Source organism: Trachemys scripta, chromosome 1, assembly GCF_013100865.1.
Source record: "Trachemys scripta elegans isolate TJP31775 chromosome 1, CAS_Tse_1.0, whole genome shotgun sequence".
NCBI classification, from domain to species: Eukaryota; Metazoa; Chordata; order Testudines; family Emydidae; genus Trachemys; species Trachemys scripta.
Window position 1 is genome coordinate 196638611 of NC_048298.1, and position 20369 is coordinate 196658979.

The 20369-nt window shown below is 44.4% G+C and overlaps 1 protein-coding gene across 4 annotated transcripts in view; it reads right to left on the reverse strand.

Annotated features, from left to right (window-relative positions):
- USP9X (ubiquitin specific peptidase 9 X-linked) overlaps positions 1-20369 on the reverse strand; it is a 222625-nt gene that overhangs the window by 18835 nt on the left and 183421 nt on the right. For all 4 annotated transcript variants that reach the window (XM_034754300.1, XM_034754291.1, XM_034754275.1 and 1 more), the window contains 3 exons: positions 19218-19443; positions 5268-5397; positions 2953-3138 (listed from right to left, as the gene is read on the reverse strand). In XM_034754300.1, coding sequence (XP_034610191.1) covers positions 2953-3138; positions 5268-5397; positions 19218-19443 — 542 coding nt within the window. The remainder of the gene's footprint in view (positions 1-2952; positions 3139-5267; positions 5398-19217; positions 19444-20369) is intronic.

The window sequence follows — 20369 nt, forward strand, 5'->3', positions numbered from 1 at the left end:
GGAGGGCTGCTTTCGCCGTTGCTGCCCCTTCCTCAACCAGAGCCTTGAACTCTTTCTTGTTTTGCTCTGGGAGAAGAGGCTTGAACTTCGGTAGAGACCCCCACAAGTTAAAATCATAGCGGCTCAACAGGGCTTGGTGATTGGCCACCCGAAGCGGAAAGCTCGCAGAAGAATAAGTTTTCCTGCCAAAAGAATCAAGTCTCTTGGCGACTTTGTCTTTGGGGGTGGGTGCAGGCTGGCTGTGGCGTTCCCGATGGTTGACTGACTCCACCACCAGGGAATTAGGTGCCGGGTGGGAGTACAGGTACTCATGTCCCTTAGCCGGAACAAAAGTACTTTATGTTGGCCACACCTTGGTGAAGGGGTAGGGCCACATGGCCCGGTGCCAAGGAGGACAGCACATTGAAAAGAGTGTCCGATGGCTCCTCCATCTCCTCAGCCTGGAGTTGGAGATTCGAGGCTACCCTTTTGAGGAGCTCCTGGTGAGCTTTAAAGTCCTCCTGTATAACGGACGGAGGTGCCGCTATGGTCTCCTCCAGTGCCGGTGAGGGAGCCGGTCCGGCTACCAAGTCGTCGGGAGGTGCTGCTGGTTCGACTCCCAAGACCGAGTCCGGGCCCAGTGCCGCCGGTTTGGTGCCTGTCGACTTCAGACTCTGTTGAGGGGGAGACACCGAATGGGTCTGGGACACCCCGGCGACCGAGCAGTCTCGCCTGGGCAGGCAATTGTGGCCACAGTGCCCCTTGCCACTGACTGGCTTGGGCGCCGAGCGGTGCAGGCTGTTCTTGGAGCCCGGTGCAGCTTGGGGACAGGTGGCTGGGTGCCAAGGTCACCGTTGACCGCACAGTGCCGTAGGAACGACGGGAGGCTCTACGGTCGTGCCGGTGCCGGCCTAGAGATCTGGACTTCGACAACGATGAGGAGCGGTACTCAACCGAAGTGCTGCTCTCATAGTCGTCCCGGCAATCGTAGCTACGATGCTTCGGTGCCGGTAATGGCTGAGGAGAGCTCCATCTATGGTGTCTGACGGAGCAGGCACTCGAGCCCGAGTGTCCATAACAATGGCGCTGGGATCTGCTCCTATAGCTCCTATCCGAAGAGGAGCGTCGACGCCGCTTGTCTCGATGCCTGTGCTCCCGATGCAGAGTGGAGGACCTTCGAAACTCCCGCGCGGGCAAGTCAACCAGTCTGATTGGAGTGGAGGGCTGACGCGAGCTGTGTGAGGACGTCGAACAGGGTGCATGGTCCTCAGAGCGTGGGCTGTGTCTTGCCGGGGAGGGCTGGTGTGCTCCCAACGGCGGCTTCCCTTGGGACTGGGGGCCTGTCTCGGGTGGCGCACCCGGCACTGGGAGGGAGAGGCTGTCATGTGCGGCCTGTGCAGCCTCTGGCATCGACGGCATTCTCACCATGGGAGAGGCATGCGCGGACAGGACTGGGCTACTCCGCTCAGCGAGAGTCGGAGGTCTGGGTCCCGAGGGGGATTGTGGGCTGCCCAACTCGGGTCCGGCCTCACCTCTGTCCTTTTGTCGGTGCTGCTGAGTCTTCCCTTGCTTCTTAGCGGGTGAGCGGTGCCGACTGGTGGAGGGCGCCTCGCTCCGCACCGAGGATGCAGTACTCGGTGCTGAGTCCGATTGGCGTGCCGGTGCCGGGGCCAACGCAGATTCAATTAGCAGGGCCCGCAGCCAGATCTCTCTCTCACGTTTCGTTCGAGGCTTGAACGACCTACAGATCTTACAGTGATCGGTTACGTGAGCCTCACCCAAGCAGCGAAGACACTGAGTGTGCGGGTTGCTTCTTGGCACAGAACTGCGACAGGAGTCGCATGACTTGAAGCCTGGGGCATGGGGCAAAAAGAAGTTATCCAGCTGTGGAAAAGATGAGTACTACTAAGACTACTAGAAGGGCTACAGCAAGACTGGAACACAAAGTTCCGACTACCTTCACTGGTAGCAAGAAGAAACTGAGGGTGTGGGGAGTGCGCAGCTCCCCTTATAGCGCGATACAGAGGCACCATTCCAGGGGTCACAGCAGCGATGCTTCCCTCCTACTAGTACTGCTAAAGGAAAAACTTCCGGCACTGGTGCACGTGGCGAGCATGCACACCTCCTGTGGAATACACAGGAGCAATCGCTCGAAGAAGGGGTTAAGCCTCAAGGATGAATTGTGCACCAGGGCCCAGGGGAATCTGACTGCAGGGGCTTCATGGAACCTGGCCAGAGAGGTGACTCAGCAGGGGAGGGGGCCTAGGGGACAGAGCAGCCGCACACTCCCTAGGGAGAGGACCCAGGACGTGGGGAGGAAGGGAATGAAGAGGGTGCTAAGCCCCTGTCAAGGAGGCTGCAGTGGAGTGGGCAGGTTTGGGGTGGGAACAGGATGGAAATCGCTTCCCTCCCGCCACTCCAGAGCTTAACTGAGGGGTGCAGAGGCTTCCCTTTGCCAGCGCTGTGCGAGGCTTTGGCACATGCAGGGCTCGGCTCCTTCTGGCCAGTGCCCCAGGCTGCAGGATCTTGGGCTTTTCCCGGGGCGCTGGCTCAGCAGAGGTAAGTTTTAGTTAAATTTTCATCAGGTATGTCAGTTCAACTCCATTAATTTGAATGAGAAGAATTTAGCCCAGTCTTTATAAACTAACACATCTCATTGCAATAGGTTTGATATTAATAGTTCCTCTACACCCTCCTAACTGTGTTCTTTTAAAAGGCCTAAACAGACTTAATGGAGAATGATTTGTAGTTTTAGTGGGATATGTATATCAAGATAGGATTTGGCCACTGCAGAATCAGGAAAATCTTTATTGCAAAATGTAAGAAACTGCTAAATATAATATATAACAACCCCCCTAAGACTATTGCTCCAGTAAGTACATTTAATAAAAAGTGAAACACCACATACACTAATAATTTACTAACTTATAACCAATGTTTTCAATTAAAGAAAACTTGTAAAATTCACTATACCATTGATAGAAGACTGCATACGTGATGACACATTGCAACAACGGATTAGCTGTGACACTACAGTGTACAATTTTCCCAGTTCAGCATACTGATATTTGATTGGAGGGCCTGGGCCTTCATCCAGAGCCACAAGCATGAACGTTGCAGGTACACTTAGTTTCAGAAGTTGTGTCTTTTCTGCTACACCTTCAGAGGGGACAAAAAAATTACACCTCATGGATAGTACTGACAACAATATGTTTTTATAAGCTTAATTGTTACTGTTCTTATATAGTTTGATTTTTTGGTAAAAAATTCTGAAAAATTTGAAAAAAAGTCATTTTTCCATTGCTGGTTCTTATTCATGCTCTCAGTTATACATTCCTTCTGGGAGGGAGATGGGGGCAGGGGGGAGAAATTGGACTAGATTCTTATTAGGGTTTAGCTGAAAACTGCATATATCATCAGAATTGTGAACAAAAACATTTCCATAATGGTGCTCATTAGCGCTCACATAACTAGAGATCAGTTGCTAAGAACATAAGAACGGCCATACAGCGTCAGACCAATGGTCCATCCAGCACAGTATCATGTCTTCCAATAGAGGCCAATGCCACATGCTTCAAAGGGAATGAATAAAATAGCGTGATTATCAAGTGATCCATTCCCATTGTCCAGTCCCAGCATCTGGCAGTCATAGGCTCAGGGACGCCCAGAGCATGGGATTACATCCCTATCTTGGCTAATAGCCACTGATGGACATATCCTATACAAACTTTTTTTTTTTTTTTTTTTTTTTTTAAATACTTTTGGCCTTCACAACATCCCCTGGCAATGAGTTCCACAGGTTGACTGTGCATCATGAGTCTCAACTGTCTCCAATACTTTGCGGGAAGAAAGGTAAAGCCCACTTGTATCAGACTGGAAGAGAATCAGAATCCAAAGTGATCTAAGTTGTAGATCATTATTGGAGCGAAAACATGCCTTACAGTAACTTTATGCTTCATGATAACATATATAACTATCAGTCAGATTGCTAACCACAAAAAAATGACATTTTAAATGAAAAAGGATGTATCCAGTTGTGGACAAGCTTAATTAATCAAATCACAGTAAACAACTAAACATGTCACCAAAGGATAAACTGTGCTGACTGACTGAAGCACAAAATAGGTAAGCACTTAAGCCAATCAGAAAGCAGCAGGTCAAGAATGATAGTGAATAGCACCACACCGCATCAACATCAGTCATTAGAAAATGATTAACTTACATTATTTAATGAGTAAACAGCCACCACATATTCAGTACAGTAAAAATAAAGAGCCACTGTAGGCAAACACTGCCCCAAAAATCAATATCTAGATTTGAAAATAATCTTCTGTTTCCCAAGATTGCAAGGCTTGTTTAAGTCCAATTCTTAAGCTTGGCTCTCTGAATTGGTTACACGATGTAGTTAGAGTAGGGTGACCAGATGAGGGAAAGAAAAAAAAATTGGGACACATGGGGAGCGGGGGGGGGGAGAAGAAACAGAGTCAGTATCTGCTGGCGGTCGAAATGTGGGACACACCCTGTCTGGTCACCCTAAATTAGAGAACTCCTCAAAGTAACTGATTTGCTAAGCTGATTTTTGCCTGAGCATAATTGCTTATCTCATTATAATAAGACCACGGCAACATGATTAGAGTAACAAATTGTGAGACTCACCACAATGCTTAGTCTTTATATAAAGACTTTACACTGTCTAAACACTGTACAAACTTTAATTAACCTCTCTCCCCCCCACCCCTCGAAGGTATGTACTAAAGTTTTTAATGTAATTTAAAATTGTGATATGATGTTCAGCACCTGGAGCAATTTGGCAGGGGGCTATTTGTAAAAACAATATTACTATCACCATTTTAGGATAGAGGAATCAGAGGTTAACTGACTTACTCAAGGTTAGCAAGTCTTCTGCTGACCTGGTATTAGAAGTTTATTGTCCCAATCTTTGGCTACTAGACCACACTGATCATGCACAGTCTAGTGAGACTTTGGGCAAACCATTTAGCCTCTCTATGTCTCACTTTACTCAACTGTAAAATGGGACATTATTTCACAAAAGTGTTGTAAAGTTTCATACACCCATTGTCAGAAATGTTTTGAAATACTCAGTTGGAAGTGCTACATAAGTACCTAATATTCTTAAAAGTATTAACACCCCCACAATTACAATATGGCCTGCAATTTTTTATTGATCCTGGTCATCTCATTACTTGAGTCAGCATGGTTAGTTTCCTATATGTAAAAACAGAGTGCCTCACAGCAACACCATTAAGCATATTTCATAAACAACTTACCTAGGTTGGCATACATCACAAACAGATTGAAATACTGTTGCAAATGGCGCCCATGCTCAGATACTTCCCTTCTAAGAAGGTTTAGTACTGCTCTCAGCAAGTGATCACTCAAACTTAAGTTATCATAGGCCTGCAAAACAAAAGAGTTCTAACATTAATGGCAGTTCCTGAACAGTTTCCATTCAGTAAATCCATACATGGGAGCTCAATACCTGATTACACTGTCAGCCTATTTAGGTGTCATTTTTCATGCAGCGAACTAGTATAAGGTGAAGCCCTTTTAAAGTGGAATAGTTAAAAAAACCACGTCTATGAAATTCTATGACAGCTTCAATTACTGGGTCCCAAGTGAGAGAAATAAGAATGCTCCACAGAACTCGACAAAAGAAAAATATTCACTGCTTTCCTATTAAGATGCAGTACATACTTTGGGAAAAACACAAGTACCCAAATTATAGTAGTTTTTTTTTCATCAAAAATGTATAATTATAAGAAAAACCCATTCATAACTAGTGAGAAAGGAGGATGGACAAGCGATATTCTACTATAAACAGACTTAAGGGAAAAACAACTGCTTGCATGTATTTTGATCTTCTACAGAAGTTAAGAACTTAAGATAGACCTGAACTATCGGAGAATAAATCCAGTTATGTATTTAAAATAAATGACCTGTATATTTAGAATGTGACTAATCATCATAGATAATGCAATAAAAATAATCGATGTTCCTTAGCAAGAGTAAACAGCCTCCAATAAAGTAAAGAATTAAAGGACATAACTCTTAATTTTTTCTCCAGGGAATTAACAGTGAACAATTTTAATATTAAGTAAAAGTTCATATACCAACATACTGAAAAACCTCTCCAGATTTAGCACTGGTACCCATCACTATACTACCTGAGCACATCACAGGATCATAGCTGGTATAAGTGAGGTACCCTTGTGAACTTCATTAAGTCTTTGGCTCTTCTCCCTTTCTCTGGTTATGGGAAGCACTATCTGAGTGTGGGTTTCCTCCCCTCCCCCCCTAATTTTACTGAGGATTTTTTGCGGGGAGGAGCGGGATAGGGTTTGATTGTGGCAGAAAAGGTTTATCAAAGGATCTGCAGCATTCCCTACACGTAGTCACACTATTGATTAGACCCATCTTCTGTGTAAGTTTGTTCACTGGCTGGGTCACCTCAACCACTAATGGCTTAACTCCAGTTCTGATATGCTTCCTTCTAGGCTTTGTGATTTGCAATGTCCAAGGGTGTATCTGTCTTGGCAGGTCAGAAATGGGAGATATGGTCTCTAATGTAGCTGGGATATGATCCCTTAGTGGCATTCCCAATCAGGACCAAGGTGCTGAACTGGCATGAGAAGGAGCAGGAGCCAGTGGAGAGAGTAAAGTACAGGAGTGCTGTACTTATGGCAACCTATCTCATGGAGAAGAGGGCAACTGCATTCTGTGCAAATTGGAGCCTTTGAATTGTTTACATAGTCAGCTTCTGACACAGTGACTAATTCAACCTGGAGATAACAAATCTCTGCATTACTGTGGCCACATCCTTATCTGGAAGGAAGAGGTGAATTTTCCTAGAAAACTGGAGGTGGAACATGGTGTTTGTCAGTGATGCAACCTGATCATGCAGGCTCAATGATAAGCTAAAAAGGACCCCAAAGCTTCTCACCCCTTTAATGAATTGTGTGTGTGTGTACGTACACAAAATTAGATATTTTTCATTGTTGTAACCGTGTTGGTCCCAGGATATTAAAGAGACAAGGTGGGCGAGGTAATAGCTTTCATTAGACCAACTTCTGCTGGTGAAAGACAAGATTTAAAGCTACACTGAGCTCTTCCTCAGGTACGTGAGAGAGACAAGCTTTCAAATCTACCTGAGAAAGAGCTCTGTGTAGCTCAAAAGCTTACCTCTCTCACCAACAGAAGTTGGTCAGTAAAAGATATTATCTCACCCACCTTGCCTAATACACAAAATTAAACAGATGGTGGAAACAGTTGGTCATTCAATCCAGAAGATAGACCTTTGTTGTATAGTACTGAAAGGCTAAACCTTGCTTCATTGCAAAGAACTGCCTATCTTAAGTCCTCAGAGTTTGTGGTTCTTTCTGTATCATGACAAAAGAGCAAGCCTCAAGATCATTCAGGGCAGTCCTGGAATGTTCTAGGGCACTAGTCTTCATCTAGAGATTGGTTCAAACAGTTCCCATCCACCACCTTCTTGCTTCATTTTCCTATAAAGGTGAGTTGCAAGACTGGGTGATAGTTGGATGAATGTTTAGCCTTTATATATCATGTTATACATCTTCAAGTCACTTCACAAACACTATCAATCCTCAGTGTCTCTCAAGAATTATAGGTAAATGGTACCCATATTTTGAAGAGAGGGAACTGAAGCAAGAGAAAAGTGACTTGTTCAAAATCTGAGTGGGTGGCAAAGCCTCAAGTTCCAAAAAACAAACAAACAAACCCCCCCCCCCCAAGTTTCAGACTCCCAATTCTGAGCTCAAACTGCTGGAAAACACGGTCTTCTGCTTTTTTCTATGACTTCAGCATCAAGCAGTGCCTTCCCTAAGCAGCAGTGGCACTTCAGCATATTTCATAAAGTCAGCTCTGTACCCTACACTAAGGGATTAATAAATCAATCCAACCTGTTACTAACTCAATGTTGACTTTCACTAGCCATCAGCAGCTAGGATTTCCACCCACAGGCAGTGGACTTAAATCCATAATGGATTCTCCAGACATTGTGAGGTAAGACTACTAAATAAACGCAGTGGATGTATTCATGCCTTCTCACTGGACAACAGTCTGTCTACACTGAGACAAACTGAACAATGAGACTTCTTGACACACCAATTAACTAGACTCTTCACCCGAAGAACAGCTCCAATCAGTAATGGCAAACCATTTATATTTGCATTGATTACAGCTTTATGAAATGTTTCCTAGACTCTACTGAGTGCTCCTCTGATCATAACTTCATTGTTCACTCTGCTTGTGACTCATGGTCAGAACAAGAAAGAAAACAAAAGCCCCAAAGCTGAAGCAGCACTCTCGGCACTTCTAAAAAGTGCTATGCTGTGGCAGGCCATGACCAAAAAAATAATTAAAAAAAAGAAGTTGACTCATCACAATCCAGATGTGGCTCTGACCGACCACCTTAAACTTGGCCAGCATCTAGGATTAAAGACTGGAGATTCTGAAAAAGCAGAGACCCAGCACGTTAGAAATAAACCCTGATCTGTGGAGCCAAGAGTGACTGTGGTGGCTACTAATCTAATTTTGCAATTGAATTTGAGGCATAAAAAGAATGCACAAGAGTGTCCAGAATGTCTCTTAGTTATTGATACATTACCAGTCACTGTAATATCTAGTTGGTGACTTGCAGCAACTTGAAACATATACAACATTGATGAGACTAATACTGATATACTGCATAGATTCATAGACTCTAGGACTGAAGGAACCTCGAGAGGTCATCAAGTCCAGTCCCCTGCCCTCATGGCAGGACCAAATACTGTCTAGACCATCCCTGATAGACATTTATCTAACCTACTCTTAAATATCTCCAGAGATGGAGATTCCACAACCTCCCTAGGCAATTTATTCCAGTGTTTAACCACCCTGACAGTTAGGAACTTTTTCCTAATGTCCAACCTAAACCTCCCTTGCTGCAGTTTAAGCCCATTCCTTCTTGTTCTATCCTTAGAGAACAAGATGAACAAGTTTTCTCCCACCTCCTTATGACACCCTTTTAGATACCTGAAGACTGCTATCATGTCCCCTCTCAGTCTTCTCTTTTCCAAACTAAACAAACCCAATTCTTTCAGCCTTCTTTCATAGGTCATGTTCTCTAGACCTTTAATCATTCTTGTTGCTCTTCTCTGGACCCTCTCCAATTTCTCCACATCTTTCTTGAAATGCGGTGCCCAGAACTGGACACAATACTCCAGTTGAGGCCTAACCAGCGCAGAGTATAGTGGAAGAATGACTTCTCGTGTCTTGCTCACAACACACCTGTTAATGCATCCCAGAATCATGTTTGCTTTTTTTGCAACAGCATCACATGTTGACTCATATTTAGCTTGTGGTCCACTATAACCCCTAGATCCCTTTCTGCCGTACTCCTTCCTAGACAGTCTCTTCCCATTCTGTATATATGAAACTGATTGTTCCTTCCTAAGTGAAGTACTTTGCATTTGTCTTTATTAAACTTCATCCTGTTTACCTCAGACCAGTTCTCCAATTTGTCCAGATCATTTTGAATTTTGACCCTATCCTCCAAAGCAGTTGCAATCCCTCCCAGTTTGGTATCATCTGCAGCCAATTCTGGTGTCCACATTTTAAAAAGGATGTTGAAAATTAGAGAAAATGCCTTAAGCTAAACAACTTGAGCCCTTTGTTTTTCAGTGTATCTAAAAAAGAACGAGGGTTGACTTGATTAGTGTATAAATTCCTTCACAGGGAGAAAATACTGAGTACTGAACAGGCTCTTAAATCTAGTGGAGAAAAGTATAACAAAACAATGTCTGGAAGCTGAAGCCAGATAAAAATCAGTGCCTAATTTCTAAATTTAATTGACCAGTGAGGGTAGATAGTCATCAGCCATTGAATAAACTACCAAGGGAAGTGCTGACATCTCTTGGTAACTTCAAATCAAGACTGAATGCCTTTTTGGAAGGTATGTTTTAGCCAAACACAATTAGGCTTTAGTCAAACAAGTTACTGGACTCAATACAAGGGTATCTGGGTGAAATTTAACAGCCTGTGATATACAGGAAATCAGATTAGATCATCTAATGGTCCCTTCTGGCCTTAAACTTCAAGGATCTTGCTCCACAATTACATCATCAAACCCAAGAGCTAGGTTTCAAAATCTCTTGGACTGAGAAGATGACATCCATTGTTCTAGTCAGACAAAAGAATAACTCTTGAAGCATTCTGGCATTATGTGGAACAGAGTCAAAAGAGATCTAAGTGAGTCTTTCCAGTTCTCCTTTAAATAGATTCTGAACACGAGTAAGACAAATCCCTGAGAGAAAGCTACAGAAAAAATTTAGGTGGCATTAGATGTCTGCAGGCTTTTGGTCACCTTAAGGTCTTCAGTAAAGCAGACAACAGGTAAAATAAACAGCAAAAGACAGAATGAAGTACCTTAAGTGCCAACTGAAATAGGTGAGTAGCTATTGCTAGCCTGGAAAAAAGACTTCTTTAAAATTTGTCCATGCTTTTGGTTAAGGAAATTAGTCAAGTAAACATAAATAAAGGTTCTGAAACCCCAGACTGTCTTGGAACAGAACAGGGGTGGCCAATCTGCACCTGAGAAGGAGCCAGGGCATGGCAGGTTCAGGGAAGGGGGCAGGAAGGAGCGAGGGCCTCGGGGGAAGGGGTGAAGTAGGAGCAGGGCCTGTGGCAGAGTCAGGGGTTGAGCAATGAGCACCCCTTTCCCCCCAGCACATTGGAAAGTTGGTGCCTATAGCTCCAGCCCTGGAGTTAGTGCCTATGCAAGGAGCCACATATTAACTTCTGAAGAGTCGCATGCGGCTCTGGAGCCACAGGTTAGCCAGCCCTGGAACAGAACATATACATTGCGAGACAGATTGACACTTAGGTTCCAATCCTGGAAACACTTGTGAATAGTCCCAATGAGTTTAAGGGAATGACTCATGTGCTTAAAATTACATACATGGGTAAGTGCTGCAGGACTGAGGTCTTAAATAAGCACTACAGCAATCATAATGGTTCAGGTGCTTTGGTACCTCACATGACATAAATGAGGAGACAGAATGAGATGCCCCTACGAGCTAATCTCTGGTAGACATCTAGATTAGAGAACATCTTTCCTCAATAGAGTCTGAATCGCTTGATATTAAACTGATGGAAATCTGCCCCCCAAAAACTTCAGGGTATTTAGCAGATTCGCAAACTTTCAGCTAAAAGACAATAATAACTGATAACTAAATTAGTCTTAATGTATCTGTAGAACTGTAGCATGTATGGGCCATAATCATGTATCAGGACCCGATTGTACTAGGCACTGTACAAACAGAACAAAAAGATAGAACGCAAACTCTTCAAGGCAAGGACTAAGCAAATCTCAGTAGACTACAGTGCATGGTCATATAGGAATATGGAGATATGCCTTTACCAGGTCCACAGAAGTCCCCTTGAGACAGATGTTACCACCAAATCTGGAATTTTGTTTTCTTCATCTGCTTGAGATCTAGAATGGCTGACCCTGTTTGCTTCTGGGCAATGAAGAAAATGGAGCACAGTCCTAAGGGAACAGTTTCTATTGATCCTATGTCCAGGAGATGAAGAAGTTACTCACCTGATGCAGTAATGATAGTTCTTTGAAATGTGTCCCCCTATGAGTGCTCCACTGTACGTGTGTCTGTGTCCCTGAGCAGCTGATCAGAGAACTTTGGTAGCAGCGTCAGTTCAGCCAGCACATGCGCTGCTTCCCATCTGCCATGGGGCTAGTTAGCATGGGCGAACCCTCCCCTCAGTTCCTTCTCTACCACTGAGTCTAGTAAACTACTAGAACTCCAAAGTAGAGGGGAGGATGATGGGTCGTGGAGTACCCAGAGACACACATCTTGTAGAACCATCATTACTGCACAAGGTGAGTAACTTTGTATTCGAGTAGTATCCCTATGGGAACTCCACTGTAAGTGACTCCTGAGCAGTGCCCACTACTAGAGGCTGGGACTTCGGAGTTGAGTTTGATATGGATGATAGAGCTGTGGGGCACCAAATTTGGTATCTGGAGCTGAATCCTCCAGGATGGCATAATGTTTTTCCAAGGTGTGTGCAGATGCCCACTTAGATACTCTGTAGTTTTCTGATATAGGGATAAAGCGATGGACGAGGAGACTGACCTCGTAGAGTACCTGCGTACTGAAGATGTGTTGTTACATTACACAACTGTAACAGAGTTTAATACAGCTTGAGACCCACTTAGAGAGTCCTTGAGCTGAAATCGCTGTACCTTTTGGCTCATCTGTAATGGAGAGGAAGAGTCAGATATTCTGAAAACTCGTCTGTCCAAATAGAAAGCCAAGGCTCTCCTCATGTCAAGCGTATGGAAGATGGCTTTCTTGTTATCCTGATGAGGTTTGGAATAAAAGGCTGGAAGCTGAATAAGCTGATTCATGCGGAAGTCACCTTGGGAGTGAACTCTGGATATGGTCTGAGCGTGACTGTCAGGGAAGAACACAGTGAAAGGGGCATGCACCATCAGAGCCGTTATCTCCCCTATTCTTCTTGCAGAGTTGATGGCGATCAGAAACACCGTCTTCATGGAAAGGTGAGTCAATGAACAAATGGCCATAGGTTCCAATGGCAATCTAGTCAATCCTTCTAGCACTAGGTTGAGATCCCATTGAGGATTGGGAAGTCTGGGTTGTGGGAAGAGGTTTGCCTTTGAGAAACCTCTTTGTAGTCAGATGGGAGAAGATTGAGTATCCTTCTACCTGCTGGTGGAAAGTTGCAATTGCTACTAGATGACCTTTTGCAAACTAATAGAGTCCAGATTTCTTGAGAGTCAACAGGTAGTCCAGGATTACTGGTAAGGTGCCTGTATTTGGAGTCACACCTTTGGACTGGCATCAGATCAGAAATCTCTTCTATTTTTGTAGATGGGTACAATGAGCAGCTCCTTTCCTCCCGTGCCTCCTCTGAGCAAGATGTCTATGCGTTGGAACCATGAAGGAGCCATGCTTTGAGCCACAGAATCCACAGGATGGAATGTCTGTCTCCTGTTCTGCGATAGGAGGTAAGTTATGATTGAAATGTGGCAGTAAGCATCTTGGAGGTTGAGGGCCAAGAACCAATCTCCTTTTTCTAACGTTGGAATGATCTTTGATAACGTGACCATCCTGAACTTCTGAGCCTTGCTAAATTTGTTGAGGGCTCAGAAGTCCAGTATGGGTCTCCAACCCCCTTTTTTCTTCAATATCAGGAAGTAATGAGAATAGAAATCTCCACCCCTTAGATGTATGGGCACTGGCTCACTGAACAGAGACAGTGAAGGGTATTTGAAAGGGGGGAGGGAGAAGAAATGGATGGAGTATACATCCAAGATGATCTCCAGCACCAATTGGTCGGAGGTTATCCATTCCCAGGTGCTGCAGAATGGAGGGAGATGTTCCCTGAAGGGATGGGTGGGATTTTCCAGAGTGATGCAGCGGTGAGAAGAGTGTTCTATAAACACCTCAACCAACCTGTCAAAACTGTCTTTTCAAGGTGGAAGGTTGAGAGGAAGTTTGCTGAGATCCTGACGTCTTCCGTCTAGGGAACCTGGGGCTTCTTCCTTTCGGGTTCATATGATCTCTGTGAATACTGAAATGAATATTGTGATGAGCAGAGCTTGAATGGAGGCTGATGACTACATTTTCTTTTGTATCCAGGAGTACAGATCCGGAGGGATCGAAGGGTGGCCCTGGAATCTTTTAATGTGTGAAGGGAGGCCTGGGTCATCTCTGCAAATAGCTTCGTCCCTTTGAAAGGATGGTCCTCCACAATTAATTGGACCTCCTTTGGGGAGCCAGACAGATGAAGCCACGAAAACTGTCTCACAACAATAGCAGTAGAGATCAAACTAAGCTTGGCATAATTTTGATAGTCATATTTAGCCAACAAGGCATGACAGTTCGCTACTAGGAACTGGAGGGTGGCTGAGGAGTTCCTGCAAAAAAGGTCCAGCCGCTTCCAGTTACCGTCATAAGGGGTGGACTTAAACTGGTGTTGGTGTCCCTTAGAAATAACCGTATCCACAATGATCGAATTAGGAGGTGGGTGTGAAAACAAATTCCTGTGCCTTTCGCTGGCACATAATATTTCTTGCCCGCCCACTTGCAAGTTGGTGGGACAGATGTGGGAGTCTGCCATATTATCTGGGCAGGGTCCAATAGAGGCTCGTTAATAGGGAGGGCCACTCTGGAAGAGGTAGAAAAAATATAAAATGTCTACCAGCTTCTGGTGCGACTCAGTCACCCCTTGCAGAGGTATTTGTAGTGCTCCTGCCACCCTCTGTGCCAAGTCTTGAAGTAGTTTAAAGTTATCAGCCCTGGATGGCGGAGGGGGAATCACCATCTCACATCAGATGACAACAACGAGAAGTGGGCTTGAGAAGTGATTTCCTCCTCAACTTGGGCCTCCAGTTCCTCCCTTGCCTGCTCAGGGGGTTCAGAGGCCCTTGAAGCAGCAGCTGAAGGAGGGTACTTTCTTGGCTACTGGTATGCCACAGTAGAGATGGAGGCCTGTTACCTTTGGACCTGCTAAGGATCCCAGTACAGCCACACTGATGGGAAAGGGCCCAGAGGTTAGTACCACGGCTGCCCAAAACCAGGGAGGCTGTGGGTCTGAGGGGCAGTATGCCTGATGGCAGGTAAGAAGAGTGAAGGGAAGCCAGGTCCTCTTGCTCACTTTCTGTTTCCTACAACGAAAAGGGTGGTGTGCGGCAGGAAGTCATTGATGAAACAAGGGTTCTGGGTGAACTCGGTACCGGGGCCCCGGTACTGAGCAGAGGAGAATCTGGTGCTTCAGAAACTGAAAGATCCATTGTGCATTGGAAATCTGTGCGGATGGTGTCAGTGCTGAGAGACTTGTACCGACTGAGTCGAAGATGTGGACCTGACAGCAGTGTCCATCTGTGCCTGGCGTATCACCGGCAGTACCAATCTTGATGTCTGTACCAATGGAGCCTTTTGTAGGGTGGAACTATGTTTCTCATGCCTCCGTGGTACCAGTGCTTCTTTGCCTGCTCCCATTGGGTCTTTCTTTAGACAGCCTGACTTGCTCTGTCCGTTTGGTACTGCCCGTGCCCTGTGTACCAGATTTAGACAGCTACAGTGCCGTCGGTACTGCTGATAATGACTGAGCTGGAGATCACTTATGGCTTGGTCAGGACTCGATATGGGGACTCACAGACCTTTTCTTAAAAGCCTTACGTGAGTGGCTCATGGGCATCTGCCTGGGCTCACCTCCCTTCAAAGTAGACAGTTGCAGACATTGGGACTCTGGACGCTGAAGGGCTGACTCCATGAGTAGGAGTTAGAGCCTCAATTCTCTCTCTTTCCTGGATCTGGGCTTCAGTTGTTGACACAAGCCACACTTCTGTGGAATGTTTCTCTCTCGCAGGCAGAGAACGCACAGCGATTGTCCATTGGTCACTGATATAGATTCCTTACAATTAAAGGACTTTTTGAAGCCTGGAGAGCCAGGCATACCCTTGTCACAAGGTGGTTCCCTTCCCCCCCACAGGGGCTGGTGGATGGCAAAGTCCTTTTCTCCTCTTTTTTTTTTTTTTTTTTAAAGGCAACAGCCAAAATAAAATGTAAATGAAGTAAAGAAAAAAGGCTTCAAGAGAAGCTACAGATTAGCAATTTTAAGAGAGTTAATGATCTGCGGATACACAATTATAGTTCCATCTCTAGCCAGGGCAGTTGAGAAGGAACTGAGGAGGGTTTGCTTGTGCACATGTGGGCTAAAGGGACACTACTACCAAAGTTCTCGAATCAGCAGCATCGGGACTCAGACACACCTACAGTGGAGCACCCATACAGACACTAATCAAAGAAGCAGCAAGATTTTGTTTAACACTGGCTTACGTTTGAGGGGGTTGCTCAAGACGGGGGATTGGATTAAGAAGGGATGACGTGGAGCCCTTAATTCCAGGAAGTATCTGCTACTTCTCTCACCCACTTGTCTGTGGTCGATCAAGGCCATTCTCTGAGAAGTGGAAAATTCTGACACCTAGATTCAGGTCTGGGTGGAGGCACATTTGTTTGTTCTCATAGTGGACTCAGAAGGGGTGGATCCACTTCTGGATTTTCCACCCCCATGCAGGGTTTCTGCCCTGATATACTCGTCGTCTTTTGTTTGATTCCTTTGTGAGGAGGATGGACAAAAGCAGCATTTTTGTCTGTTGCTGGGTTTTGTCGTCCCTCAGACTACTGGGTGGGGAGGGGCGAAAGTGTTTTGGTTTGGCTGTGCCTTTTGCCACTAGTTTTTCCCAAAAAGGAGAGAGCCTGGTAATTTAGATGAGCACAAAATTTGTTTAGAGTGAGCATCAACCTTCCAGGGACAAAGCCAGATGTGACAGCTGGCTGCTGAGGTGGATACCATGGCCCTGACTGAAAATCTCATTGTATCCATTGAGGCATTTGCCACAAAGGCTGTTGCTAGAGAAAATTTGCTTATGTGTAGACCAAAGGTCAGGATGGTCTGTCTTTCATGGCCTTAAGGTCAATCAGCTAAAACGTTGTGACTCTTGGAAAACATGTAGCCGCTAGGGATGTTCTAAGGGTGGCTGATGAAGCCCCTTCTGCAGGTGGCTTTCATCTTTCTATTAGCTGGATTTTTGGTAAAGAAATCTCCTTCAGATGAGATTACCATATCTTTGCTAGAGATGCCACCTCAGCATCAATCTTTGGTATGTCTAATATTTTTTGGCTATTGCAACTTGTAATACCTAAGTACATGTCTGCTTATGCATTTACCCTTATCAGGGGTTTTCCACTCCTCTCTGATCACATCCTCAAAAAAATGGATGTAATGGGACTAGTGTTTCAGGTAAGGATTTAGAAGGCAGGTTATTTACATTTAGGCTTGTCCCTCTGCCTTCTTAGGTTGGATCTCAATTGTGGATGCAACATTTTGTACATGCTTTCAAACACTGGGGAGGAGGGGGCGGAGAAAGACCCTTTGAGCAGGATAGAGGAAAAAATGCAACAGAGCATGAATCTGAGAGGTCCCCTTCCTCAGTAGTGGAGCAGCTGTCTGAGTTAGAGAATGAATCTCTCAGGGTTTTTTTTTTTTTTTTTTTTAAACTTTTCTTTTCCTTTTTTCTCTTTTTGGATTTTGTAACGTTTCTGGCCTGCTTTGTAAGCGCTGCCACCTTTCTGAAGCAAGCTTTATATGCAGTGCCGTAAGCTCTCTAGATACGTCTCCCTTAGTGTCCTCCCCTGTGGAGTCCCACTCCCTCTGCCAAGGGGATGGGATATCATTGCTGGAGTTCTCCAATTCAAACTGAGAAGAGGAGGAACAGAGAACTTATACCTCATTTTAGGTCCAGGGGGAGTGGAAATCTGTAGATCCTTAAGGGTTTTTCCTTCCGGTCCTGTTCTGCCCCAGATTTACCCCCTGGGCTGGCCAGATAAAGTTCTCCTCAACCTTGGAATCGCGCTCTCTCTCTCTGTTGCCAGATCAGGCTTTTCTATGCTAGAATTGCAGCTTCTTGGGGCAGAAGGACCTAACGTGCCTGTCCAATTCAGAGTCCCATGCCCTAGCAGTGCAAAGGCTGGTTGGTTGAGAAAAAGGAGGGCATAACTGACCCTCCAAAGAGCCCGTAAAAGCGGTCTCACAAATAGCACATTGCTTGGATTTAGCTTGGTAGCTCTGCCATGCAGGGGCACTGAACGGCACTAGAGTGCTGTCTCTGGGTGGTAACACCATCTCACTGCTAAATAGCTGATCTAGGAAAGGGAGAAAATAGAAACCCTGTTCCCTAATACATATACATACACACACACACAAAAAACACAAAAACCCAGATACAATAATAAACTGACAAAGAAAAGTCAGGAGCAAAGTGAACCACCACATGACTGCTGAAGTGGAGGCAGACATTCTGGCAGCACACAGAAGGCCAGAAAAGCAGGCATGGCTAGCACAGGTTGTGCTACAGCTTTGAAATGCCTCCAGAAACTGCAGACTGGAGGGGAATATCCCATATCTATCTTAATTGTGAGAGACACTGGGCTACAGAAAAGAGCCTACTATTTGTGACTCCTTATTTCACAGAACAGAAGCCTGTGCTTTTGATTCTGAAAGTCCTGGCTTCAGACTCTGGCTGACATCCCATAGTGGGATGCCATATATAGCAGTTCTCAAAACTAAGAGCAGGAGACCACTAAGTGAAGAACTGTAAGTGGTTCTGGAGAACTGCACTCAGTACCCGGTAGCGTTATTTGGAATCAGAGGACATTCCCACATTAATGACAGGGACACACAAAATGTGTCTGCACTGATTTCCAGAAAGACCTACAACCAGTACCTCCACCTTCGCCACCCCTTAAAAATAATCTGCTTTCTGCAAAAGAAGACAACAGAATGGTTAAAACAGCTGGGTTGCTAAGGAAGAGGGGAGGTAATAGGCTCAAAAATCCCAGCAGCAGATCCGTCTACTTACATTACAAAGGAACTTGGAGCTGCCCCATTTTGCAGAATAGATTACACTTGAACAGAAAAAATGACTGTGGGAGACAGGGGATAGTGCATCATTATTTATTACAACAGTGCAATAAATGCAGATGCAGAAGTTTTCATTCAGCTTTTAATATAAAAACAGCTGCTGGGTCTAAGTGCATAGCTGATGCATCAAATCCACCTGTAGCGACTATAAAAGGAGACCAAACAAGGATTATATAAGATCTGAACTGCCACATGAAGTAAAACTATCAGTGATTAAAACATGCCCAGCTTCATCATCACAGAGGCTCTATTGCTAAATTTTACACCATTTATCACTTTCTGAAGAATACAAGTTGAAAATTAATAAAGCCTATTTTCACTGCTTTGATACTTACACTCTGTAGTTATTAATCTGAGGGAGTGAAGGTTTGTTTTTGGAATTGTAATAACTACAACATTAATTTTACGCATCCAGACTGACCAGATAAAAAAAAATAGTAAACTTTTTTCTTTTTGAACTACATTGAATCATGATTTTATCAGCCTCTAGTGTTGCAGGAGTTTGAATGAAAAACCTGAGGCTCACCTCCATTAAAACCAGAAGAGTTATAAGAAATTACAAACAAATATTTGTTTATAAACAATCGTGCAGAGTTTGCAGCTTTGATGCTGACACTTGTTCCAAATGAGCATTTAAACAAGTTGCCAAACAAATAAGTAGGTGTTTAGACTGAAAACTGTGTAAATACCTGACTAGACGGTCCAGGAGAGGCAAAAGGTGAAGGACACGGTCCATCTTGCAATGAAAAATGTGCAATAAATACTATAAGCTTTGCAAATGCACCCCTCACTTCAGCACTAGGGCATTCCAAAAGATACTCAGAGAAGCGGTTTGAAACATTAAAAAGGACATTGTGTGCAAACCAAAAGCGTACATTCTTGCTGTGACGAAGGAGGATGCATAATGCATCATACCTGAAACAGAGAAGATACATTACAACTGTGATATTAACATCGGCATTAAAATAATAACTTTAACAGATATTGACAAGATGCAACCCTCATTTTCTATAGCATAAATGTCTTCCATTTGCTGTCCTGCACCACCCATTCCTTTAGAAATTGTACAGATATCTGCTTTTTCCTCAAACATAGGTCTATTTGATCATCTGTTCACATCTCCACAGAGAATGTGATTACTTATCCTGACTGGAGCTGTCTTAACTGTTTTGTTCACTAAACAGTAAAAAGGAACATACTGTGGTTTTCTTTCATACAAATTATTTCAAATGAAAGTACTGCAATTAGAGTTAAACATTAAGCCAGAAGGCTTCCATTTCCATCTCCAACACATGCCAAAAAGCAATACGTACCCCAACTTCATCAAATTTGCATTCTAATGTAGGCTCCCAAGCTGAGAGTCATCGCAGACTCAATTCCTCTGTGGATCAGGCACAGAGGGGGGAAGCATAACTGATCAATGGATTACACAAGCACCAGGTGGGTCAAGACAAATATGAAATGTGTATTTTGGTGATTCACACCATAATTTACAGTTTATCGTAGTTTCGAAGTACAAAACCTGCTTTAAAAAGGTCTTGATTGTGTGAATCACATGCAGTTGTACTACCCCCACCCACAGATCAGCAGCAGGTTATGATAACTTTTTGATCATCAGTTTTCTAGCTTAGACCCTTACTACTTGAGCTACACGAGTAAATGCTAGCTCCTTTCTAGACCAGTCACTGGAGGAGGGTTTAACACCTTCCCAGTGTGTTACACAACTATTTACTAGTCAGAAATTGAGTACTGGTGATTCTATTCCCAGTTCTGGAAGAAGAGTGGGGTTCATGGTGGTTAGAGATTGACTAAACCAATATGGGTTAGCCTTTCTGAAAGAC